Source organism: Sander lucioperca, chromosome 14 (genome assembly GCF_008315115.2).
Source record: "Sander lucioperca isolate FBNREF2018 chromosome 14, SLUC_FBN_1.2, whole genome shotgun sequence".
Taxonomy (NCBI): domain Eukaryota; kingdom Metazoa; phylum Chordata; class Actinopteri; order Perciformes; family Percidae; genus Sander; species Sander lucioperca.
Window position 1 is genome coordinate 92339 of NC_050186.1, and position 27916 is coordinate 120254.

The 27916-nt window shown below is 43.0% G+C and overlaps 2 protein-coding genes across 7 annotated transcripts in view; one reads left to right on the forward strand and one right to left on the reverse strand.

Moving 5' to 3' along the window:
- dync2i2 (dynein 2 intermediate chain 2) lies at nucleotides 1-27636 on the forward strand. The gene is made up of 9 exons (XM_031287352.2): nucleotides 1-340; nucleotides 2152-2412; nucleotides 3748-3857; nucleotides 11328-11485; nucleotides 19871-19980; nucleotides 20400-20570; nucleotides 26533-26768; nucleotides 26858-27015; nucleotides 27113-27636. Exons 1-9 carry the CDS (start codon nucleotides 263-265, stop codon nucleotides 27349-27351), a joined length of 1521 nt encoding a protein of 506 aa, XP_031143212.1. The 5' UTR covers nucleotides 1-262; the 3' UTR covers nucleotides 27352-27636.
- The window catches only part of sptan1 (spectrin alpha, non-erythrocytic 1), a 59452-nt gene continuing 58992 nt past the window's right edge, over nucleotides 27457-27916 (reverse strand). For all 6 annotated transcript variants that reach the window (XM_031287351.2, XM_031287350.2, XM_031287348.2 and 3 more), the window contains one exon: nucleotides 27457-27883. In XM_031287351.2, the coding sequence (XP_031143211.1) occupies nucleotides 27758-27883 (126 nt within the window). In that variant the 3' untranslated portion in view covers nucleotides 27457-27757. The remainder of the gene's footprint in view (nucleotides 27884-27916) is intronic.

The window sequence follows — 27916 nt, forward strand, 5'->3', positions numbered from 1 at the left end:
ATCATAAAAACAAACGTTGACATGTCGACACGTCTAGCGGATCCGATCTAGCATTTACTCTTTGGTGCCTCTAGACATTCTCTCCAAGGTAACGTAAACGCTAGCTTTGTGGAACATGGCTGTCAATGGCTACAGCGCTGTGTGAGAAGTGCCACGCAGTTACTATTCTGTCAAACCTGTCTGAATGCAATACGCTAGTTAAAATAGTTAATGTTAACCTCAACCTTTCTTTAGTTTAAGTAGCTAAATCACTAACGCTAGCATGTTTACTGACGAAGCCGTGGATTCAGTGAGTATCCAGTCTCTTTGGAGGATATCTCAGCAGTCGGCGCAGGAGTCGGTATGTTTGACCAACAATGCAATAATGAACCAACTTTTCCTCCCAACGTGCTGTTGGGATGAATCACAATATACGTGATGCCTGTAGTTGCCAAATATTCCATGTAAATTAACGTTAATACAGAAACAATATTCTACCCACAGTCGTTAGCATTAGCTAGCTTACACATGTTACGTTCAGGTGTTGCTCGGAGAAGGCATGGATGTACAATAAGAAGCGCGTAACGAGCGATACCAACTTAACTTTACACTGCATTAAACAAAAGTAACTTTATTTAGTGCATTTGCACACGACGTTAACGTTACATACATAACAAAACAATCATACAAACAAAGATACAAAATCCAAAGAAACAAATCATACCCCAGGGAATCTACAAAGTCCAGCAAGGTTATTTAATAATCAGTCCAATTCATAGCACCAAGTTTTGAATATATGTGCACAGCCTTCAGAGCTTCTAATTTCAAATATTAATTGACTTAAATCTTAAACACTGGAAAGAAAGATGTAGAGCCCCTGAACTTACATTTGTAGATGATATTTAGCTGGCAGAAACGAAAGATTTCTCATGAAATGTTTTCCTTCCTTGTCTGTCTAAGCTCCACCACACCAAAGACAACCTCTAAGAGAAATCTGACATACGGCAAATATTTTCATCTGAACTTTGTTCGTTCAACGATAATACACATCAGACGGGCAAAACGTCAGAGGAGGCTCTCATAACCACGCCCCTTTCTGGGGAATCCCACGTTCATCATAGACTGCAACAGAGTAAACAGAGAAAGTTGAACACATCTCCAAACAGCAGCGTCAGACTCCAACTAAATCTCGGCTTACAGATCAAACAGTTAATATTATGTTGATTAATTACATACAACACTAAGCCTAACAATACTGATTCAATCAAATATGTACAGTATCTCACAAAAGTGAGTACACCCCTCACATTTTAGTAAATATTTCATTATATCTTTTAATGGCACAACACTAAAGAAATTACACTTTGCTACAATGTAAAGTATTAAGTGTACAGCTTGTATAACAGTGTAAATGTGCTGTCCCCTCAAAATAACTCAAAACACAGCCATTAATGTCTAAACCGCTGGCAACAAAAGTAAGTACACCCCTATGTTAAATTCCCATAGAGGCAGGCAGATTTTTATTTTTAAAGGCCAGTTATTTCATGGATCCAGGATACTATGCATCCTGATCAAGTTCCCTTGGCCTTTGGAATTAAAATTGCCCCACATCATCACATGCCCTTTACCATACCTTGAGATTGGCATGGAGTACTTTCCATAAAATCATCTCTCAATGCAAATCAAGCCAGCTATTAGGCTAACCGACATAAAACCATGCCAATCTTCTTCAGTGTTGTCCCATTAAAAGATATAATGAAATATTTACTAAAATGTGAGGGGTGAACTCACTTTTGATACTGTATGTCCAGAATGTATATGTTGGGTCATATAAATATTAGACTGGGGAGGACTGAGAGGTATGTGAACGCACAGGTTCAGGCAAGGTCACAAAATTAATATCAACATGTGTATTAAACTAACATTTGTTTAAAAAGAAATACATCCATACACATTTGTCAAAATTATGATCCAAACACCCTTCAAATTGCATTGACATCTGTAGGATCTTCTGTTTTCCATAAAAGGGGCCTTGACGTCTCGCCTCTCTAAACACAAAGCATCAGTATTGCACCTGCTTAAATCTAATTAATTGTGAAACTCTTTGTGATTGCAATTACTATATTGATGTGCATTCCTAAATATGAGGGCTTTTATTTGCTGGTATTCCAGAGAGGCTGTCAGACCAGAGTGGTGCACAGTGCTGAGGCAGAGGTCCAAACTGTGTTGGCTACCATCAGCTGTACCCAGACAGAGCCACAGTATCAGACGAAAGAGCCACTTTTCCAGCAAAACCATGATGAGTCAGAGCCGCCTGGCCTAAAGGACTTCCTACAGCGGGCCGAGGACACGGTCATCAGAGAGTTGATCAGAAATGCCAAGAGTCACGCCTTTGATGAGTTCCAGGTGAACTGGGAAGATCACAGTCAGCTAGTAAGTAGGGGCAATCAATCAAACAAAAATTATGTTTTCTGATTTCTTAGACAGCTTTGTAAGCCAAAGGTGAATCTGCGTCTGTAGTTGTTCCTGATGACTTGATGTTTAAATATTTTGGAGCACTTCTCTGGACACAGGCTGGGGTTGATCTTCATGGAGAGTTCTTTGTATGACACAAGTGTTTACATGCAGTTTAAAAACCTGATTATATTCAGCAATACCCCAGTTTCTCAAAGACCATGTTAACACCTTACCCTGGCTAAAATTTGAGTTCTCATACCCCGGTTAACAGACCTAGATAAGTCCTTTAGTACCCGGGGTATTCATGCATGTATACACATTAAAGGGGAACTATGCAGTTTTTTTAGCTTCATTTACCTTAACTGAACCGCTTCAGAGTCATTGGAATGGTTATATGACTTTTTTCGAGTTGAATGGTAGTCGTCTCGCTCCCCCCTAGCACCTGTGAGCGGAAAAAACACTGTTGCAACTTTCGGCCGGCTAGCCGGCGGCCTCAGCATCAGGGAGTATCGCGTGATATCAGGTCTCACGATGTAACGAATTGCTTCACGGCACTGCACACATATGCCCATTCAGGAACAGGCTAACAAGGTAGCGATGGAGTTTTTCACACTATCGTCATGGCTGAGCTGGCAAAAAAGAAACAGAAAGCTAGGAAAGCATTGTCGGAGGAACAGAGAAAGAGGAAACGGCAGACTGACCAAGCGAGGAGTCAGACACGAGTAAACATAGGAGCTGCCAAATATCTATTCCGAAGCTGTAGGGGGAGCTCTATAGAGAAACCTGCGAGCAAAAAGCGAGAAAACAGCGAAGAAATGACCAAAACTGCATAGCTCCCCTTTAACTGGGATGAGCTCGGGTTACGCATCTGCGCATGCTCCATAGGTTATGACTGCCCCTCCCCACTCTGCTGCAGTGGTTTTTGACCCGGAAATAGAAGAGAGCAGTTGGAAGCATGGCACAAAAAACAACAGCAACATCACAAGCTTTAAACCTTTAAACCCTCTGAGTACTACGACTGAGGAATGTACGAAAATGTACAGCGCTGAAAAGTTGTCATTTTCTCCCTGCTTTCCAAGTTTTTGATTTAGACAAAGGTCAACGATAATAAAAAAAAGATAATAAAAAAGCCTTATTCCGACCAGTTGTACATTAGCAGAGCGCCACCTACTGTACCAGAGGTAGAGTTACTCCCGTCATTCTTCCCCTCTCATGTATATGGGGAGAACTGGTGTAACCCAGTTTTTGTAAGACCATACCCCAGTTACTGCTGTGCATGTAAACACACTGAGTGTCCTTCCATGTTTGCAGGTTTCATGCCTCCATTGCCTTCAACATCCCGGCGCACAAGAGCGAGATCTTCATGTAACCAGTGTGTCTTGGAGTTGTACAGGTTCAGTTATTGCCTGTGCCTACGGTCGGTATGTTACTGTTTCACTTAATGTACAAATACATTATATATAGAGCTTCAAAAAGTGACGTCAATAGTCCCAACCCAGAGCATCAAAAAGTGACACCTAGAGTCCCGACCAAATGCATCTAAATATGATGTAAAGGAGAATTTTTGCGTCAATTTTTTTTTGTGATTAACAGTTTTTTATTTTTTGAATACAGCATTCATACAGATACAAATACAACAACACCTCACAGTTAGTAGGTACTTACACAGGCTGAGAATACTCTAGGCAAGTCAGCGGCAATATGGTCAACAACAGACTCAACTGGGCAAGATGTAACTACTGGCAAAGGGGGAGAATCAGCCCAAGCACGGCCACCAGCCAGCCCGTTACCCAGAATGAAATGAATCCCCTCAATGGGCAACGCCGGACGCACACCAACGGCTACCTCGCCCTTCACCAGCTCACAGTCCAGGACCAACTTATGTAATGGTATGGGCAAAACAGTTAAACCCATGCCACGACTAAAGATACAGTCACCCGTATCAGTGTCTTCTGACAGCGGCAGCACAGATCCGACAATGTAGGAGTCAAAGGCCCCTGTGTCCCTCAGGATTTTTACTGGTACCTTAGCCCCACTTCCTACCAGTGACACAAAGCCATCTTTAATAAAAGGAGCATAGGCTGCCAAGACATCCGGGTCAAGCTCTGTAGTACGCAACTCAGATACACAGTCCACAATAACCGGCGCAGCGGCTGCCACAGGCTTAACCTTCTGGTTTCACCCTCTAAGAAGTATCTGTCTGCCTATCATGATGCTGGTTTGGATCCAATTTTTTATGTACTTACTCCCTTCGGTTAATACTGAATCATCCCCTAAGACAAATAGTCTGGGACAGATCTCTATTTGAATCCCTGATATCTCAATAAGGAGACTGTGTATCCATGTCCAAAATTCTTGCACTTTGTCACAGGACCATAAGGCATGTAAAAGATGACCCTCTTCAGATTTACAATTAACAATGCCCCTCTCAATCCAGTCCTTCCACCAAAGGGGGGATTTGTTAACACGTAATTTTGGATTTAACCAGATACTAGAGCATACATTCAAAAAAGGGTCAAACTTAAACATCCTGGCGACTTTAATCCACATCCCTTTCAGGTTGGTGAATATTGGATGAGTTTTAGCTTCTCTTGTTAGGTTTTTGGCAAACATTGGAGTGGAGCAACGACTGCTCAATACAGAGCCAGGGTGGTGCCCTCTCTGGAGGGAGTGTCCAGTGGGCTAAATGTCTTAAATTAAAAGCATAGTAATAAAATAACATATTAGGTAATCCTAATCCTCCTCTGTCAATTGTTCTCTGCAGCTTTATAAAATGTTAGCGGGGTCTCTTACTGTTCCAGATAAATTACTTTACTATCCTATCAAACCATTTAAAGTATGACATGGGGACCTCAAGAGGAATAGACTGAATCAAATAATTAAGTTTGGGGACACAATTCATTTTCACAACATTGACCTTTCCAATCATTGATAAATTCAGTGCTGTCCAGCTATTGACATCGCAGGCAATTTTATGAAGTAGTGGGTCAAAATTTACTTTGACCAGGTCTTTCAACTGTGGTGGGAAGAGGATGCCCAAGTATCTTATATCTTGCTTGGGCCACTGAAATGAGCCCGGTTGAAAGGCTGAGAGATATGAGCCCATTGGTTTGTACTGCAGCTTCGGGGGTATAGTAATTGGATCCATTTTATAAACTTACTACCAAACCCATATATATTTAGTATTTTTATCAAATAGCCCCATTCGACCATATCAAAGGCCTTTTCCGCATCTAGGGAAATGGCTGCTATAGGGGATTGGGCATCGGCCACTGTCCAAATAATGTTGATAAAGCGCCTTATATTATCAGAGGAGCTGCGGCCATGAATAAATCCCACTTGATCGGGGTGAATCAGAGATGTTATGACCTTATTCAACCGGTTGGCTAGAACCTTTGAGAGAATTTTCACATCCATCTGAATTAGAGAAATCGGGCGATAATTTTTACAATCCCCAGAATCTTTCCCCTTTTTAAGGACAAGGGTGATCTACGACGGAGCATTAGGGCCACATCAAAGGGAAAAAAATTAAGGAGGAAGATTTTTTATTATTATTTTGCATTTCGAGAATAAAGTCGAAATGTCGAGAATTAAGTCGAAATGGCGAGAATAAAGTCAACATGACGAGAATAAAGTCAACATGACGAGAATAAAGTCAACATGACGAGAATAAAGTCGAAATACCATTTCGAAAATAAAGTCGAAATGTCGAGAATAAAGTCAGCGTGACGAGAATAAAGTTGAACTACCATTTCGAGAATAATGTCGAAATGTCGAGATTAAAGTTGAAATGACGAGAATAAATTCAACTCCTTTATCACTTAATCATATTAGAGCGACTGTCCGCCATGCCAGCTGCCATGTAGGCAACATCATAGATAGGCTATGGGTTACATCCTTGGAGTGCCACACTCTCCTGAGCCCCACTCCTTCAGGATCAAACAATTTGATCAATTGTCTTATTATGTCTTGTTATACAACATATCCTCTCTGTATTGCGCGTAGGTGTATCCATCGATACCCTTGCATCTGTCCATTACAAGCTATTTCAGTTTGCAGCCTTGAATACGGCCACCTCTTCCAAGTTTGTGTGGTTTCTCCTTCTGAACAGACGCAATTTTCGGCACAATCTCTTGAAAGTCCTAATACTTATCACCATACTGTGTTTATGCGCTAAAAGATAAATAATTATTATTAAAACCGATTCTGAAGTATAATTTCACGAGTTCATATAGGCCTTCAATGCATTTTGTAGAAGACTATAGGTAAAGTTAGTAGTTTGGTTAAGTCCGACTTGATTCTTGAAATAGCCTATCAGTTTTTTCTCGACATGTTGACTTTATTCTCGACATTTCGACTTTATTCTCGAAAAAGTATTTCAACTTTATTCTCGTCATGTTGACTTTATTCTCGACATTTCAACTTTATTCTCGTCATGTTGACTTTATTCTCGACATTTCAACTTTATTCTCGACATTTTGACTTTATTCTCGACATTTCGACTTTGTTCTCGAAATGCAAAATAAATAAAAAATCTTCCTCCTTATTTTTTTTCCCCTTGATGTGGCCCTAATGCTCTGTCGTGATCAGTGCCTGTCTCAAAGTTGGGGGTAATTCCCCCCTCTCCAGTGACTCAAGCGTATAGATCTAACAAAAGTGGAGCTAACTCTGATGCAAAGCTTTTAAAGAATTCTGCCGTGAAGCCATCCGGGCCTGGTGCTTTACCTGCCGGGAGTGCATTTATTACTTCTATGAGTTCTTCCACTGTAATGTCAGCATCTAGAAGTTCTTTCTGTCTTCTTGACAGTTTCAGAAGCTCTAATGGCTCTAGGAAAGCAAGAATTTCTTCCTCCGTGGAAGTGGAACTATAGTCTAAAGCCGCTTTCCGACCAAGTAGTTATAGGAACGTAGTTATAGGAAAAGTCCACTTCTAAACAGATCTACTGTTTAATTCCGAAAAGACAGTTAACTAGGGATGTCCAGATCCGATCACGTGATCGGAAATCGGGCCCGATCACGTGGTTTCAGACTCGATCGGAATCGGACGTTACCTCCCGATCAGGACTCAGATATATATGTATATATATTCTCATTATTTTTTAACACATCTATAGTTATGCGGTGGCACAGAGTTAGACCCTTTTGACTCCACACAGAAACAGCAACGCGTGCAGCATGACATCACTTTGTTGCAGAGACGCTATTGGTTAAATGCCGGCAAAGTAGAACACGGAAGCAGCTTGATGCGGAAAGCGCGAGTATATCTGCGGTCTGGAGGTATTATAAAGTTGATGACAATAACATTGCCATAGCAAACTGTGAGATATGTAACAGAAGTGCTCTGTTTGTTAACAGAGTTGTTGAATGTTAAAATAAGGTGAATTAAATAAAAAATAAGGAACATCCTGGATCTGTTTTTTCCGCTCTTTATTCTTTTTCTATATATTATAGAAGTATCGGATCGGGACTCGTTATCGGTAGATACTCAAAATCAAATGACTCGGACTTGGACTCGAGGGCAAAAAAACCTGATCGGGACATCCCTACAGTTAACCACAGGTTCCCGTTAATCTTATGATGGACATGTGTTGTGATATTTAAACAAACGAACCGTCAACGGCAAAATAAAAGCCTCTTATTTACGAGACCAGTCTGAGAGACCTCCAGCTTACAGCGGGGTCTCTGAGCATGACTGGCCGAGCGACGAGCTAGCGGCTGGGGCAGGCGCCTGCTGGCTGTCGCCTCACTTCATGGAGCTTCTCAACTCCGAAAACTTTGAAGCAAATTGTCAATTCGGCATCAATTTTTGCAAGACTGCCTATATTCGAAATCTAAACAGTTAATTTCTCGCCTAAAACGTTGTCAGAAGTGAAATTAGTGATGAATAAGATGGCGAAAATTGTTAAAATTGTCCCGTTGTTGGTCTGTCTGTACCGGAAACCCGACCCTCATTCACCTAGGTTCATATGCTGAAAAGGGAAAAGAGAAAAGACCCTGCCCTGAAGTAGGAGCTGAAAGAGTTACAGGAACTACAGCCAGAGGGACTTAAAAATCCCCAAATTGGTTCAGTCGGAACACAAGAAAAAAAGGGTTCTAGGAATTTTATGTTCTAGGAACTGCAAAAATCCCTCCGGTCGGAAAGCGGCTTAATATAAAAATCTCTAAAAATCTTGTTAATATCCGCAGTTGCAGTTAGCGTGTCCCCCGCTGGCGATCTAATCACTGGGATGGTGGAAGTTTGTTCTCGCTCTTTTATATACCTAGCAAGTAGCTTCCCTGTCTTATCCCCTGACTCAAAATAAGTTTGCCTAGACTTAAACAAAAGAAATTCCACTTTTTTTAGATAGAATGTTATTATATTGATATTTTAATTGTGTCAATTCTCTCAGAAGGTTACCTGCCATATGTCTTTTCAGCTCAGATTCTGTGCTTTTAATTCTCTTTTCCAATTCTAACAATTCTTTTGCTCTCAACTTCTTGACAAATGAGGTATATTGAATAATGCGTCCCCTAAGGACAGCCTTAAGGGCCTCCCAGGCCACACCCACAGATGTCACAGAGGACCAATTAGTATTTATAGTATAGTATAGTATGTATACTTCTAGCGCTGCCTTCATCCATTCAATATTTTCTGGATCTTGTAAGATAGAAGAGTTAAGCCGCCACCTGTAAGAGCGTTGTCTTTCACTGTGGGGTAACAGATCTAAGCCCACATAGGTATGGTCAAAAATTATTATACTTCCTATTGAGCAGCCAATCACTGAGGGGATGAATGGTTTAGAATAGATAATAAAAAGAAATCTATCCTTGAATAAATTTTGTGGATTGGTGGAAAAAAAAGTAAAATCCCTCCCACAGGGGTTCAGGATTCTCCAAATGTCCACTAAACCCAGGGCCTTACACATCCGCTACAGTGTCAAAGCAGCATGGGGAGACCTGTGCACCGTACCCCCACTATGGTCAAGGACTGGGTCCATCAATAAGTTAAAGTCTCCCCCTTGCCCATAGCTTGAAGTTTCCCCTCAAGATCTACAAAAAATGCTGGATCATCCCCATTGGGTGCATATATATTGGCCAGTGTAACCAGTTGTCTACCAGTCTACCTGAGTCATCTTTTATTTGTTTGATATGTTATGTCTGTAGATTTTTATTAATGAGTATAGCGACTCCCTTACTATTACTAGAACCCTCACTATAAAATATATGTCCAACCCAACCAATGCACAATTTCATGGACTCTGTTGGAGAAAGATGTGTTTCTTGTAGGAACACAACATCATATTTGGCCCTCTTAAGACTGGTCATGACTTTTTTCTTCTTAATGGGATTCCCCAAACCTTTAACATTCCACGTAGAGAGACGCATATAACTAGTATTAGATGACATGTGCGGGACTATCTGAACATAAAATTACAGTACCACCAATTAAGTAAGGCTGTTGTGGTGATATAACCCTAAATACTCCCAAATATCCCTCCAACAAAAAGTGTGCATTAAAACCTGAACTATGCACCTTCCGTTAGCTCCCAGTGTACAGTCTTCGGAAAACCACGGTCCATGACTCCTCCACGAGTCTCCACCTATCGTGACTCGCAGGGTCCGCTGCTTGTTAGTCTAACCAGTGCCCTGAGTTTGCACTCATAATAATCAGAATAGAGAGAGTAAAACTAAATTACAACAAAGACAAATTAAAAGAACTAAAAGACTGCTCTCTTATTTTGGAAATAGTCCGGGCTATATAGGCTACTCACAGTCACTCCATGGCATCTATGAAAGCCATGGCTTTTTTAGGGCATACAAAGGTCTTCTCTCCTCCTTCCCATGCGATCTTCAGTGTGGCAGGATACATCAGACGAAAGCGCACCTCTCGGTCATGTAACTTCTTCTTGCAGTCTTTGAATTTGTCCCGCTTCATCATAGTAGCCCTCGAAAAGTCCTAAAACAGCTTAACTTGGTCTTAGTCTTCGCCGCACGTAGCACTAAATCCCTGTCGGAAGATCTCAGAAACTTCGTCAGTATAGGTCGTGGTTTACCTCCTGACTTTGGCTAGTGAGTCTGTGTGCCCATTCTATCTCAGGCTTCGAGTAACTTGGGGATCAAGTCTTCCAAAAATTTAGCCGCATCTCCATCTTCTTTCCCTTCAGTAAATCCAATAAACCGAACATTGTTACGCCTTGCATGATTTTCCATGTCCTCCAATTTATCCCAGATCATCTCTACCTCTTTCTTGTTAGCGGGAGGGTAAGCTTGCCAGTCTTTCTCGGCTGCTTCAAGGTATTCCCCTCGCCTTTCCATATCGTCAATTTGTGTGATTAAAGTGGAGAGGTTGGCTTCCGTTGAAGTGGTGGTACGGCGAATTTCTGCCAGTCCCTCCATCTCGCTGGATATCTTCATCAGTGTTGCATAGATATTACTAATATCCTGGCTTATGCACTGGGTCTGTTGATTAGCAGTAGCTCCGCCATCTTGTCCCTTCGCCACGTCTTGCCCATGTGAGCGCAAAAGCTTTTTAATGTCACCAGTGGCCGGTGTCTTGGAGCTTTTAGACATATTAAAATATGTATATTTATGATAGCCCTTCTATAGTTTAACTCTCGAGCCGATAACCAATATCTGGTTAAAAATGAAATTTAAAGGATAAATATAGCAGAACCTAGCGGAGCTCACTTTCAGGCAGCCTCCTCTTGCATTGCGTCACATGACTCTCAAGCGTCGTTTATGGGCGCGATGGGAGTGAGAATGTGTTGGATGTACTGAATGTTTTCACCTCACTTTTGTCTCTTGTTTTTCAAATAACTGAAACATCAACAGGAAAGTGTTAGAGAAGCTTTCCTGTAGTCATCATGTGGTCAGTGTGGTTAAAATGTCTGTTTGTTTTTTTTTGTGGGCAGGATTGACGATGGAGACTGGAGCACTGAGAGGTCTTGTGTTTGTACGTGGAACTTGGACCGCCGAGGCCTGAATCCCAAACAAGCTGATCTGGTCATAGATGTTCCCACTGCAGTCACCGCTCTGTGCTGTCACCCCAACCAGCCCGCTCTCATCGCAGGTACACTGCAAGTCTGTGCTTTCAAACCATGAACTGATTACAAACGGTTTCTGCTTGCTTACAAAGTCTGAATCAGGTCAACTTGAGGAAAATAGGACATTTTATTTGTCAATGACTTACATTAAAAAATATTCTGTACCAATTGAGACTAGATGTAAAATTCCTGTAATCTGCGATTGGCTCTAGATGAATCCAAAGCAGAGTGGTACAAAACACAACTGTACATCATTCATTACTTCATTCAGTTCCTTGGTGTGGTTTTTGTTATTCCACCCATAGTTTATATTTTCACAGTTTTAGATTAGTTGAATTCATGCACAGTCAGTAGAATAATAGGAATATAAACGCCTTCCTTTGTTCTGACTTTGGAACATTCTTAATAATATTAATAAACTTGATTTAATGGCGCCTTTCATGAAAATGAAGGTCACCTTACATTCAATTCAGTTCAATTCAATTCTATTTACAATATCAAATTGAGAGTTATCTCAAGACACTTTACAGATAGAGTAGGTCTAGAACACTATAATTACACTATAAAACATACACCTAACAACAAAGCACCAGTGATTTAACATTAGTGAAATACAAAATAATGAAACTTACAATAAGCAACAAAGCATAGCTATAAATTAAAATTGGTATAAAATAAGATGCAGTTGTTGCAGTTAAAGTGAGTAAACTATGTTTGGGTTATGTTATGTTTAACGTTTGGGTGCAGCATAGCAGAAGGCCCTGGCACTGTTGTGCTGAGTTTGATGGCTGGTAGTGCCAATAGACCTGCTGATGAAGACCGCAGGGAGCGGGATCAGGTTTAACTCTAAAGAAGGGTCTGTGAGATAAACTGGGGAAAGATTATGATCGCTTAAATGTTAGATTTAGTAAGATTTTAAAGTTAATCCGTTGTGATACAGAGAGCCAGTGTAATTAAATCAGCAGGGGTGTGACATGGTTGTTGGAATGCAGATTTTATTGTCTCCACAAGTACTTTACAGAACAATCACGTGTTTATCGAGCTGTTATCTACCTTCAACTCCAAGCATTCCTGCAATTAAACTCCATGCCTTCTTTTCTGGTATTGTCCTTATAAAAATGATCTGTAATGTCATATTATATGACTGTTATAGTGACTTTAGCAATGGGAAGTGAACAGATAATGGTTTTTGAGAGTGTAGCTAAGTTTTACTACTATTTGAGCTTTAGGTTGTTGTCATCCATATCTGTATATCAGACGATATACCAGTACCCTTATCAGTAAGGGTAGTGAAGGGGAGTATAGAAGTGGGCTCAGTGGACACAAAAAGCTGTATATTATCAGCATTGCTATGTACATGAATACCATAGTGCCGAAAGATGTTGCCAAGATGGAGGAGGTAGATAATGAACAGGAGTAGCCCTAACACTAAACCCTGTGGAACTCCATGGTGAACTAGGGCGCTTTCTGACCAGTAATTCTTTTATATATATATATACATATATATATATATATATATATATATATATATATATATATATATATATATGTATATGTATGTGTGTATATATATATGTATGTGTGTATATATATATGTATGTGTGTATATATATATATATATGTGTGTATATATAATATGTGTGTATATATAATATGTGTATATGTATATATATATATATGTATGTATGTATGTATGTATGTATGTATGTATGTGTATATATGTATTTTCATTGAAAACCAGAGATGCACCAATATAAATTCACAGAAAAGATACAGGTTCCAGTTTTTGTTTTGTTTTTATTCGCCCCCAGCTGTTTTGTGGTGTCATAGAACATAACACCACCTTGCAACAGCCACGAACCCCAGTGAGTAAATAAAACAAAACAGAAATGACAAATATAAAAAAAATTTAAAAAAAGTTGAAACGGACACCATAAGGGGCTTTTCCAGTGTAACAAAATACGTCTACAATATGCAATGAGCAATGAGTGAAGCAAAAGCAGTAACATCTAAGTGTTTATTGGAGAGACTGACACCGGTCAGTCTCTCCAATAAAGGTGGAGGTACCCCAAAGATAGCTGTCAAAGGGCTGTAGTCAAGTGTGATGTTTAGGGCTTTACTTAATATGTTGAAAAAAGAGGACAAAAACTCTACCAATTTTGGACAGAGGAAAAATTTATGGGTATGATCAGCTGGCGATAAGCTGCATTGGTCACAGATATTATCAGTACCTGGGAATAAACGGCTTAGCCTAGCTTTTGTAAAATTAATTTTATGTAGGACCTTAAATTGAATAAAGCTTAGACGTGCACAAGAAGATGAGGAATTGATTCTAATTAGAGCCCTTTCCCACCATTCGTCCATCAAATTAAACTTAAGCTCCCCTTCCCATTTGCCCCTGACCTCCATAAGAGAGAACGGACTCCCCGATGAAATAGATTGGTATAAAGCTGAGATCGAACCACGTTTCTTAGTCATTGAGAGCACCACATCAACCCAAGAATCCGTTGGGAGAAGGGGAAAGGAACCAAAGTATTTGCGTGCATATTCTTGGACTTGAAAAAAACGGAACAGGTGCGACTGGAGCAAATTGTACTTGGCACAGAGATCATTAAAGGTGCAAATGTACCATCAATATACAGATTTGAAAAACAAATCAAACCCATCTCTCTCCACAGAGCAAAAGCTGCATCCAACTTAGGAGGGAGAAACAGGTGATTATTACAAATAGGACTGCGTGGAGAGGGGGCAAGTAGCTTGAAATGCTGCATGAATTGTTTCCAAATTTTTACAGTGGCGAGTACAATAGTGTTTTTGATATACAAAGGACAACAGGAGGCCAAAGGGGCATAAACAAGAGCTGTCAGTGAAGATGGATGAGAAGAATTATCTTTCATGATACACCAATCCGGTTTAGAGAGGCTGCACCAAGCCCAAATTTTATCAATGTTAGCCACCCAGTAATAAAATAACAGGTTAGGCAAAGCAAGCCCCCCGTTTCGTTTGTTTCCCTGCAGAATTACTTTAGGTGCCCTTGGGTTCTTTCCAGCCCATATAAATGTCGAAAATTTTTTATCTAGCATAAGAAAAAAAGATTTTGGTAGAAATATTGGAAGAGACTGTAAAAGAAACAAAAGTCTCGATTTCCAGCACAAACTTTGTAAAATTACTTTTGCGGAGAGAAGCAAGATAGTGGGCTATGTTGACACCTAGATAGCGAAAACCAGTATGGGCCAATCGGAATGGTAAAGCACCTGCCGGGATTTTGTTTTGCTGCCTCATTTATAGGGAAACACTCACTTTTATTGATGTTCAACTTATAGCCTGAAAATGAGGCAAACGTTGTCAGTATTTGCAGAATATCGTCTAGGCAGTTGAGTGGGTCTGTGATATAAAGTAGGAGATCGTCAGCATAGAGAGATAAGCGTTGTTCCAATCCAGCCCTACAGACACCAGTAAGGAGCAGGGAGAATTTAAGAGTGATGGAGGAGGTTCTATAGCTACTGCAAAGAGCAACGGGAGAGGGCAGCCATGCCGCGTACCCCTTGTAAGAGGGAAGTAGTCGGACCTCTGTGAATTAGTTATTACACAGGCCATAGGCGCAGAATATAAAAGCTGTATCCAAGAAATACATTTAAACCCAAAACCAAATTTACCTAAAACACAAAACAAATAGTCCCACTCAACCCGATCAAAGGCTTTCTCCGTGTCTAATGATATAACAACTTCAGCCGAGAAATATGTTGGGAGAAAGCACAATATTTAAAAGTCTTCTAACATTAGATGATAACTGTCGTCCACTGACAAACCCAGTCTGAGCTTCAGAAATGATATCTGGCAGGCATGGATCCAATCAACAAGCCAGGACTTTGGCTAATAGTTTTATATCTGAATTTAACAAACTTATTGGCCTCCAGCTACCTCAATTCTCTGGACATTTATCTTTCTTTAAAATAAGTGAAATTGAAGCCTGATTCAGAGTCGGCGGGAGAGAGCCCTGGCTCAATGCGTTGTTAAACATTAGTAATAAAGGAGCAAGTAGGAGAGAGAATTTCTTATAGAAATCAATCGGAAATCCGTCAGGACCAGGTGCCTTGTTATTATGCATCAATTTAAGACAGTTGGTTATTTCCTCTAATCGTAAAGGTAAATTTTTTTCCACTATTAAGATCTATAGCAGGAATATTTAAGCCATCTAAGAAATTGTTCATTGCGTCCCTGCTCGTTGGGTATTCAGATTGGTAGAGATTGGAGTAGAAGGAAGCAAAACCCTATTTATTTCATTTGGCTTGGTAGTTAGTGAGTGGGAGGAGTCATAAATCTTAGGTATGAAGTGAGAGGCTGACTGACGTCTAAGCTGAAAGGCTAAGAGACGGCTAGCCTTATCGCCATATTCATAGTATATTCCTTTGGTCCGTCTGAGGAGATATTCGGCTTTACTAGTGGAGAACAAATCAAATGCAGTTTGTAATTTAACTCTCCTGGCATAAAGGTCTGGACTGGGAGAGCTAGAATACTCTCTGTCTATGCTGAGAATTGCGTCTGTCAGCTCCTGTTGTTTTTGTCTATTTTTCCTGGCCAAATTAGCGCTGTAGGAAATAATCTTTCTACGTAAAACGGCCTTTAGAGTTTCCCATAGCAAAGAAGGGGAAGTTGACTCGGTCCTATTAAACTCCAGAAAAACACTGATCTTGTTTGAAATGAAATCAATAATTCATCATTCGCCAGCAGCCCTGTATTGAACCTCCATTGTCTCCTAGCATTAGGCAAGAGCATTAAGTCTAAAATATGTGGGGGTGGTCAGAGATGACAATAGCGGAATATCCCGTAGATTTCACAGAGGAGAAAAGGGACTTGTCAACAAAGAAATAGTCAATCCGAGAATAGACTTGGTGAACCTTGGAAAAGTATGAAAATTCTTTTGTTACCGGATTAAGAAAACGCCAGGGGTCTACACACCCCAACTGATTTACAAGGGATGACAGCGCCTTTGACATGGCAGAGGGTGTGAGTGTTTTGGGGTGTGAGCGATCAAACTTGGGATTTATTACAAGATTTAGATTCCCCCCTAGGATAAGACGGTGAGTATCTAAATTTGGAATTTTAGAAAAGAGGGAGGTGATAAAAGTGGGGTTGTCCCAGTTAGGGGCATAGACACTAACCATTACAACTGGAACTTGATATAAGGAGCCACATACTATGATATAACAACCTCCAGGGTCGGAAGTAATCTGAGTGGGGGAGAACTGGATGCGTTTGTTAATTAAAATTGCAGCGGCCCTAGATTTGCTGTTAAAAGTTGAATGGAATATTTGCCCAAGGTTTACGCAGTCTAGTATGATCACTTGCACACAAGTGGGTCTCTTGAAGAAAGGCCACGTCAGTGTTAAGGCTCTTGAGGTGAGAAAAGACTCTAGATCGTTTTACTGGGCCCCCAAGACCACGAACATTCCAACTCACCAGCCTGACAGAGGACCCATCTGTACCCCTCTGGAGGGTGTTCAGATTAACCATAGGTCACATTTAATATAGCTAAGATGTTAATAAAGAGAAAAGGAGGGAAGCAGGCATCCTGACCATGTTTAAAGAAAAATACCATTAAACTCTCTCCCATTGCATAACAAGAAATAAACTGACCAGTAATTCTGAATCTGTACAAAATGTGTCCTGTCTGCAAGGTAGGAGGCAAACCATTGATACACAGTGCCGCAGATTCCAGTGCTAGCCATGTGATCTACGGGAAGCTATTGGGAAATAGTATAAAAGGCTGCAGTGAGGTCAAGGAGGATAAGGATAGAGACAGACTAGACCAGAATAAGCTGCACAGAGAAGGTTGTTGGGGATCTTACCCAGTGCTGTTTCTGTGCTATGTATGGGGCGAAAGCCAGATTTGTTCAAAAAGATCAAAAACATTCTTGCATTACTCCAAGATGGTTAGCCCCAATGTTTATCATTGTAGTCACCCCTGATAAATAGCCTAAAGTAGCTTTTTTCATTGTGTTACATTTTAATTTTTAATTGGCTGTTTTACTGGAATTTCGGTATTTTTCAACCTGGACCATATTTCCCAAGCTTTTTTGTCTAAGTGGGAACAACATTTTTTTTTAAATTGGTCCAGTTTTGAGCGAGAGCCCTGCAGCCGACAGTCGCATACCACGGTGCAATGTAATCCCATGGAGCAATAGCATCCGTCAGTGTATGTCCACTAAAAGTGCTTGTTTAAAAACATGAAAAGAGGGAGAAGTTGCCGTTATCCTGCCATGCCTTTTGTGTGTACTGATGCCAAGTCAACACAGTAGTTTTAGCTATTAGCATTAGCTTACAACCGCTCCATTCTTTGAACAGCTTTTTTCTTTAGGAAAATGTGCTTTGGTATAGGATTTCTTCTCCTCTTTGGCTGTCAGTAGTCATCCCAAAGTGGTTATTGCAGTAATGGAGCTCTCTGGCAAATTGAAAGGTGGAGGAATCGATTTTTACTCTTAACAGTGGCTGATGTAATGATGTAAGAGGGATTCAACAGCACTGTTCTCCCGATCTGGACATTTGATTCATTAACTGCAAACCTTTCTACTCCCCCGTAAGTTCGTTTAATTTATACTGGTCGGTATTTACATTCTACCGCAGGCAAATGTGCAGGTGGCACAGCGTACACTTACCGACCAGATACTGTGTTATTGTTCTCGGTGACTCTCCAAATATAGACAGTTTATTAAATGTCCAACCAGAGAGGAGAATATTTTGGATCACTGTTACACTACAGTCAGCAATGCATACAGGCAGAAATGTAAATGTGTTGTGGGGACATATAAGAGGTGGACCAGTGAAGCTGTGGCTGATCTTCAGACGTGTTATATGAACATATTTGTTTGTTTATTTCATATTAATGTTTAATATGTTTATGTATGCACCAACAACCAAGGCAAATTACTTGTGTTATTTATCAGAATCAGAAAGGGCTTTATTGCCAAGTACGTTGCACATATGAGGAATTTGTCATGGTGTTGTTGGAGCATGTCACACATACAAATATAAGAAGGATAAAAAGAATATAAACAATATAAGTATAAACATATACACACAGTAAGTATTAGTAACGATCAAATAAATTTAAATAAATAGTAAAATAAGTTAAACAGTAGTAAAAAGGAACGCTACAGCAGAGTAGGTACAGTGGCATGAGGAGCCAGAGGTGGGGTGTGGAGAGAGTCAGGATGGATTCCGGGCCTTGTTTAGAAGGCTAGTGGCGGAGGGGAAAAAACTGTTTATGTGGCGTGAGGTTTTGGTCCTGATGGACCTCAGCCTCCTGCCAGAGGGGAGTGACTCAAAGAGCTTGTGTCCGGGGTGGGAGGGGTCAGCCATAATCTTTCCAGCACGCTTCAGAGTCCTGGTGGCGTATAGGTCCTGGAGCGGCGGCAGATTGCAGCCAATCACCTTCTCAGCTGACCAAATGACACGCTGCAGCCTGCCCTTGTCCTTGGCAGTGGCAGCAGCGTACCAGATGGTGATGGAGTATGTGAGGATGGACTCAATGATGGCTGTGTAGAAGTGCACCATAATTATCTTTGGCAGGTTGAATTTCTTCAGCTGCCGCAGGAAGTACATCCTCTGTTGTGCTTTCTTCACGAGGGAGCTGATGTTCAGCTCCCACTTGAGGTCCTGGGAGATGGTAGTTCCCAGGAAACGGAAAGACTCCACAGTGTCAATTGTGGAGCCACAGAGGGTGATGGGGGCAGGTGGGGCTGGGATCTTTCTGAAGTCCACAACCATCTCCACTGTCTTTAGAGCGTTGAGCTCTAGGTTGTTTTGCTTGCACCAGGTCACCAGGTGGTCAGCCTCCCACCTGTAGGCGGACTCGTCTCCATCAGAGATGAGTCCGATGAGGGAGGTGTCGTCCGCAAACTTCAGAAGCTTGATGGACTGGTGACTGGAGGTGCAGCTGTTGGTGTACAGGGAGAAGAGCAGAGGAGAAAGAACGCAGCCCTGGGGGGATCCGGTGCTGATGGTCTGTGAGTCGGAGACGTGTTTCCCCAGCTTCACATGCTGCTTCCTGTCAGACAGGAAGTCAGTGATCCACCTTCAGGTGGAGTCAGGCACACCAAGCTGGGAGAGTTTCTCCTGAAGCAGAGCCGGGATGATGGTATTGAAGGCAGAGCTGAAGTCCACAAACAGGATCCTGGCGTAGGTTCCTGTGGAGTCCAGGTGCCGGAGGATGATTCTGATTCTGATTCTGATTTACATGGCAATGAATCCCTTTTCTGTTTCTGATTCTAAATGTGTCTCTCCAAAGCAAGCTGCTGGCCTAGATTTCTGACGTGCAGCATGTAACTGCAATATTCAGTTTTTTTTAAAGGAGTACTCAGTAATGTAGTATTGCACTTTGTGTGCATGTGTGTTTGTGTGTGTACGCGCAGGGGGTCTGTACAGTGGAGAGGTGGTGGTCTGGGACACCAGTCGGACTCCGGACCCTTTGCTGGTCCAAACTGGGATGTCAGCAGACAGCCACAAAGAGCCGGTTTATCAGGTGAGTAGACAATCGGTTTGGCTTTCTATTGGAACTTTGCTATCATCCAATCAGGGTGGTCCACCACTTATAGGAGTCTAGGACTCTGATAATTGATACCATATGTAAGCTATTTGAGGCCAGTGGAGATGTTTACTGCCCTGTACATAGTTTTGAGAGGCTTTAGCACAGTTGCAAGAATAAAATGGAACAAAGTATCATCTTCATCTCCAGAACTACTGGCATTGTTTTAAACCGACATACATAGCATTTTGATCTGTTACTGTTGAGTCTGCTCTGCAGAAGAGAAGAATAAAGAACTTAATTGCAATACTTTAACAAGATGGACTGTGTGTGTGTGTGTGTGTGTGTGTGTGTGTGTGTGTGTGTGTGTGTGTGTGTGTGTGCGTGCGTGCGTGTGTGTGCGTGTGTGCATGTAGGTTGCCTGGGTGCCCCTGCAGAAGAAAGGAGAGTTTGGGGTGCTTAGTGCTAGTTCAGGAGGAAGGGTGCTGCTGTGGATGGTGGACTTAGACCAGGGCAGGTTAGTCCTGAATGCTGCCTACGCCCTAGTACCACAGCAGGTTCCCCACCGCAGCAACACTAGCTTCAAGGTGAGGAAAAAACACTGAAATCAAACTGTTTTACTATTCCACAGAATTTTCAAGTGTTGAAGTAGGAAATGTTAGCATACTAACACGCTGAACTAAGATGGTGAACATTGTAAACATTGCTTAGCATCAACATTACAGTGTATACTGAAAGTATTCACAGCGCTTCACTTTTTCCACATTTCGTTATGTTACAGCCTTATTCCAAAATGGATTCAATTCATTTTTTTCCTCAAAATTCTACACACAATACCCCATAATGACAACATGAAAAAAGTTTTTTTTTTAAATGTTTGCAAATGTATTAGAAATAACGAAAATATAATATGTACGTAAGTATTCACAGCCTTTGTTCAATACTTTGTTGTGGAACCTTTGGCAGCAATTACAGCCTCAAGTCTTTTGGAATATGAAGCCACAATCTTGGCACACCTATCTTTGGTCAGTTTCGCCCATTCCTCTTTACAGAACCTCTCGAGCTCCATCAGGTTGGATGGGGAGCGTGCACAGCCATTTTCAGATCCCTCCAGAGATGTTCAATGGGATTCAAGTCTGGGCTCTGACTGGGCCACTCTAGGACATTCACAGAGTTGTCCTGAAACACTCCTTCGATATCTTGGCTGTGTGCTTAGGGTCGTTGTCCTGTTGAAAGATGAACAGAGCAGGAGCAGGTTTTCTTCCAGGATGTCTCTGTGCATTGCTGCATTCATCTTTCCCTCAACCTGACTAGTCTCCCAGTTCCTGCCGCTGAAAAACATCCCCACAGCATGATGCTGCCAGCACCAAGCTTCACTGTAGGGATGGTATTGGTGCCTGGTGTCCTCCAAACATAACGCTTGGCATTCACACCAACTAGTTCGATCTTTGTCTCATCAGACCAGACAATTTTGTTTCTCATGGTCTGAGAGTCTTTCAGGTGCCTTTTGGCAAACTCCAGGCAGGCTGCCATGTGCCTTTTACAAAGGAGTGGCTTTCGTCTGGCCCCTCTACCATACAGGCATGATTGGTGGAGTGCTGCAGCGATGGTCATCCTTCTGGAAGATTCTCCTCTCTCCACAGAGGAACCCTGGAGCTCTGTCAGAGTGACCATTGGGTTATTGGTTACCTCCCTAACTAAAGCCCTTCTCCCCTGATCACTCAGTTTAGAGGGACGGCCAGCTCTAGGAAGAGTCCTGGTGGTTCCAAACTTCTTCCATTTACGGATGATGGAGGCCACTGTGCTCATTGGGACCTTTTAAAGCAGCAGCTTTTTTTCTGTACCCTTCCCCAGATCTGTGCCTCGAAGACAATCCTGTCTCGGAAGTCTACAGACAATTCTTTCGACTTCATGCAAAGTTTTGTGGTCTGACATGCACTTTTAACTGTGGGACCTTATATAGACAGGTGTGTGCCTTTACAAATTATGTCCAATCAACTGAATTTACCACAGGTGGACTCCAATTAAGCTGTAGAAACATCTCAAGGATGATCAGTGGAAACAGAATGCACCTGAGCTCAATTTTGAGCTTGATCGCAAAGGCTGTGAATACTTATGTACGAATGAAGACCTGATGAAGACTCTGGAAAGGCTGGTCCTGGTCCATCTCCGCCCTCTGGTGAGCACATCCATGGACCCACTTCACTGCCTATCAACCTGGCACTGGGGTGGATGATGCTATCATATACCTTCTCCACAAATCTCTCTCCCACCTGGAAAAGGCTAGAAGCACTGTGAGAATCATGTGCTATGATTTCTCCGGTCCTTTTAACACCATCCAGCCAACGCTTCATGAGGGAAAAGTTGGAGCGGACGAGGGTGGACCTCCACCTCACTGGATGGTTATTGGACTACCTCACCAACCGACCTCAGTTTGTAAGGACACAGGGCTGACAAAGTTGTCTGCAGCACATGGGCCCCACAAGGAACAGTCCTGGCCCCGTTCCTGTTCACCCTCTACTCTGCAGACTTCACCTATCACTCAGTAAACTGCCACCTACAAAAGTTCTCTGATGACTCCGCTGTTGTTGGCCTCATCACAGATGGGGACAACAGGGAGTACAGAGAACTTAACAAAGACTTTGTGGACTGGTGCTAGCGGAACCACCTCCAGATCAATGCTGGGGAAACCAAGGAGCTGGTGGTGGATTTCCGCAGGAGCAAACACTCTCCCCCAAGCTGGTGAACATCCTGGGTACAGACATCGATATGGTTAAATCATATAAGAATCTGGGTGTTCACCTGAACAATAAATTGGACTGGACTGACCACAGCACTTTACAAAAAAGGCCAGAGCAGACTGTATCTGCTGAGGAGACTCAGGTCTTTTTGGGTGCAGGGGGCACTCTTGAGGACATTCTATGACTCTGTGGTGGCATCAGCCATTCTCTATGGAGTGGTCTGCTGGGGCAGTGGCATTGCAGCGGCAGACAGGAAAAGACTGGACAGGCTAATTAAGAAGGCCAGCTCTGTTCTTGGTTGCCCCCTTGACACCGTGGAGGTGGTGGGAGACAGGAGGATAGTGGCCAAATTATCCTGCATGATGGACGACTGCTCCCACCCCATGCAGCACACTCTGTCAGCACTGAACAGCTCCTTCAGTGACAGGCTGCTGCACCCGCGCTGCGTCATGGAGAGATACCACAGGTCTTTCCTGCCTGCTGCTGTCAGACTCTACAATCAGCACTGCTCCCAGTAGACCACATGGACAAAACACACACACCAGGGGCCTCATTTATAAAACATGTTACGCAAGAAAAAGTTGCATGAAGCAGGGTGAAATTTGCCGTCGCAACATTCCTCGCAAAAGTCGGGATTTATAAAGAATTTCCATGCGTAAAAATGTGCCCAGTTTTCCGCAACCTTTTGACCATGCGTGTGATTGAGCGTAATGCTCCCAAGGTTTTGTAGAGTGCGTTTTAGTGAACTCCGATGGTATCCCCATTTTCCGAACCCAACCCAGTTTTTGTTTTCCTGAACCCAACAATCCCGTTCTTTCCAAGCCGACCCAGAACCGGTCGCGGCGCCCGGCGAGGGGCTGCCAGCAACGGGGAGAGGCAGGGGATCCTCCCACACTGTGCAGCAGACGCTAAAGGAGACTTTTAGCGTCAATAAGAACGACAAAGGCACCTGACCAAACGTCCGTATTTTACAAGATGGGAGTGAGAATCCTGTTGATGTGAGCACACTCTAAATTTTAATAATAAAGAAAACTTATATCCATCCATCTTCGTCCGCTTATCCGGGGTTGGGTCGCGGGGGCAGCAGCTCCAGCAGGGGACCCCAAACTTCCCTTTCCCAAGCCACATTAATCAGCTCCGACTGGGGGATCCCGAGGTGTTCCCAGGCCAGGTTGGAGATATAATCCCTCCACCTAGTCCTGGGTCTTCCCTGAGGCCTCCTCTCAGCTGGACGTGCCTGGAACACCTCCCTAGGGAGGCACCCAGGGGGCATCCTTACCAGATGCCCAAACCACCTTAACTGGCTCCTTTCGACGCAAAGGAGTAGCGGCTCTACTCCGAGCTCCTCATGGATGACTGAGCTTCTCACCCTATCTCTAAGGGAGACACCAGCCACCCTCCTGAGGAAACCCATTTCAGCCGCTTGTACCTTGGATCTTGTTCTTTCGGTCATGACCCAGCCTTCATGACCATAGGTGAGGGTAGGAACGAAAATTGACCGGTAGATCGAGAGCTTTGCCTTCTGGCTCAGCTCTCTTTTCATCACAACAATGTGATAAATTGAATATAATACCGCACCCGCTGCGCCGATTCTCCGACCAATCTCCCGTTCCATTGTCCCCTCACTCGCGAACAAGACCCCAAGATACTTGAACTCCTTCACTTGGGGTAAGGACTCATTCCCTACCTGGAGTAGGCACTCCTTCGGTTTCCTGCTGAGAACCATGGCCTCAGATTTAGAGGTGCTGATCCTCATCCCAGCGGCTTCACAATTGGTTGCGAACCGATCCAGTGAGTGCTGAAGGTCGCTGGCCGATGATGCCTTCAGGACCACATCATCTGCAAAGAGCAGCGATGAGATCCCCAGCCCACCGAACTGCAACCCCTCCCCACCCCGACTACGCCTCGATATCCTGTCCATAAATATTACAAACAGGATTGGTGATAAAGCGCAGCCCTGGCGGAGGCCAACCCTCACCTGAAACGAGTCTGACTTACTGCTGAGAACCCGGACACAGCTCTCGCTTTGGTCATACAGAGATTGGATGGCCCTGAGAAGGGACCCCCTCACCCCATACTCCCACAGCACCTCCCACAGTATCTCCCGGGGGACCCGGTCATACGCCTTTTCCAGATCCACAAAACACATGCATACTCCCAGGCTCCCTCCAGGATCCTTGCAAGAGTAAAGAGCTGGTCTCTTGTTCCACGACCAGGACGGATCCGCATTGTTCCTCTTCAACCCGAGGTTCGACTATCGGCCGAACCCTCCTTTCCAGCACCTTGGAGTAGACTTTACCAGGGAGGCTGCGAAGTGTGATACCCCTGTAATTGGCGCACACTCTCTGGTCCCCCTTTTTGAACAGGGGAACCACCACCCCTGTCTGCCACTCCTTAGGTACTGTCCCAAACTTCCACGCAATGTTGAAGAGGCGTATCAACCAAGACAGCCCCTCCACACCCAGAGCTTTCTGCATTTCTGGACGGATCTCATCAATCCCTGGGGCTTTGCCACTGTGGAGTTGTTTGACTACCTCAGCAACTTCCACCAGGGAAATTGACGACAATCCCCCATCATCCTCCAGCTCTGCCTCTGACATAGAGGGCGTATTAGTTGGATTTAGGAGTTCCTCAAAGTGCTCCTTCCACTGCCCTATTGTCTCCTCAGTTGAGGTCAACAGCGTCCCATCCTTACTGTACACAGCTTGGATGGTTCCCCGCTTCCCCCTCCTGAAGAAAACTTATGCTATTTATTATTTCTTCTAACTCAAACTCATTGGCCTTGGCTCATTTTCTGTGAAGAAAATCTACTGGACCCAAGTGTAATAATTGTAGGTGCTATGAAACTTAACTGTGTCCTCCTAACTGGGCCTGCTGTGTGTGTGTGTGTGTGTGTGTGTGTTTTTGTGTCTGTGCGTCTCTGTGTGTGTCTGTATGTGGGCGTGTCTGATTGTAGGTGTCTGTGTGTGGGAATGTTGTCTTTCTGCACCTGCTATTCTCACACAAAGCTACAAAATTGTTACATTTCAAGCACTTTCACCTGTTCTGATTAAGTTCTAAGTTCTTCTTGTTTCTATTTTTTACCTTTTTAATATTTGACTTTAGAGTGTGCCGCAATGTGGGTACAAATATTCTGACTTTTTGGCGCACAAAATCTTTCAGAATAGAATCTACGCAGTTTTATAAATGAGGCCCCAGGGCTGATAAAACGTGCAATAAAATGTGACTTATTACTACTGTAAATTAATTACTGTAAATACATTTTACTATTTAATATTTACTCTTTAATTATATTATATTATTGTGTCAACGTGTGTCTTACTTTTCCTCTTATCCCTTGCCGCTGCAACAGTGTGAATTTCCCCATTGGGATTAATAAAGGATTTTGAATCTAGAATTTCTTCCGTTTTTTTAAGTTTTCATTATGGGGTATTATGTGTAGAATTTTGAGGAAAAAATACATTTTATCCATTTTGGAATAAGGCTGTAACATAACAAAATGTGGAAAAAGTGAAGCACTGTGAATACTTTCCATATGCACTGTAGCATATCAAGCTGATCTGAAGCATCTAGCTCAGAGTACTGCTGGGGCTAATGACAGCCTTAGAGAGCTGCTAGCATGGCTGTAGAGAGGTTTTATCACTGAAATGTAGCTATTCAATTAATTATTAAACATATTGACATTCTGCTCTTGTATACAGGGCACACACCGTATGAGATTGCTCATTAGGTGAAGAGTGATGGTATTCATTTTAATGAACGTTATTTGTTGATACATACATCTTAAAAAGTTTTGGGTTGCCTGTAGGCCCGAGGCAGCAGCAGCACTGTGGGTATCACCTCCCTGGCTCTGTCTCCCTGGGACTCTGACACCTTCTTAGTGGGTTCCGAGGGCGGCTTGTTGCTTAGATGCTCCTTCAACTCCCAGATGACGGCTGCTGTGTCCTTTGAAGGCCAGAGTGTAACACTGAAAGCCCCAGCGGTCTTCCCATTTAGGCCCTGCAGCGGCCCCGTCCACTCCATACACTGCTCCCCTTTCCACAGGTCACAGCTCCGCTCACCGACCAAACACATAATCATTGCATTAGTGCTCAACAGTGACTTTTTCCTAACGTGTCTTGTGTTGTCTGCAGGAACCTTTTTGTGAGTGCAGGGACTGATGGTCTGGCCCACCTCCACTCTCTGCTGCAGGCCAACCCACTACTCTCTCTCAGGGTTTCAGACTCCTACGTGTTTCAGGTGCAGTGGTCTCCAACCAGACCGCTCGTGTTTGCAGCAGCCACGGGACAAGGTACAGTATAAAAACTTGATATAAATAATTGTGAGTTCAAAGCTGGATTTATACATCAGATTCAATCCTTGTTGACTTTCTGCACTGTGTCTCTAAGGTGATGTGCAGATATTCGACCTGGGCCACAGGTCCCTGAGGCCATCAGCCACCATCGAGCAGGGAGGTGTGGACCAAGCTGCAACTTGTTTGGCCTTCAACTGCCAGAACACTCACCTCTTGGCAGTGGGGAAAACAGATGGGACAGTTGGCGTTTGGCAGCTGAGCCACGATTTGACGGAGCAGCGCCATAGAGAGAGCAGCCAGCTGGAGCAGATAGCCAATCAGGTGGCAGAATGAGACCTGTTAACCAGTTAAAGGCAGCTGCATTGGACTTATTTTTAAGAAACAACTCATTAAAACACATAAAAGACGACGAAGTGAAATAAAAACAACAGAGCAGAGGTTTCCAGTTCTAACCAGTAGCGTTTATTAAAGCACACTGCAGTTGTAAAGATGTTGTCAACATTGTTACTATTAGGTTCTTAAATTTAAAAGCACAAGCTAAAACAACCACATTCAAAATTAACAGATCCACTATGCTATCATGAGAAGCACAAAGAGTTAAGGGTAGAGCAAGATAAATATAGTAGACAGTTGTTATAAGTGAGTATTCCTAGTGCCACAATCATGCAGTTTTTAGCCGTGTGTTCGTGTTGAAGTGTGTGGGAAAACGCATCCCGATTGGTCCCTGGTGGGCGAGGGATCAGTTGACGAAGAGCGAGCGGGTAAATTCAACAAAGTCGAAAGCTGACGGCAGCTCGCGGCCCTTGCTGTCGAGATAGGGCTTCATGTGTGAGAGGCAGTAATCTGCCTGCTCCTTGGTCAGGTTCTGAAAGGAAGAAGGGGACAGTTAGACCTCCAT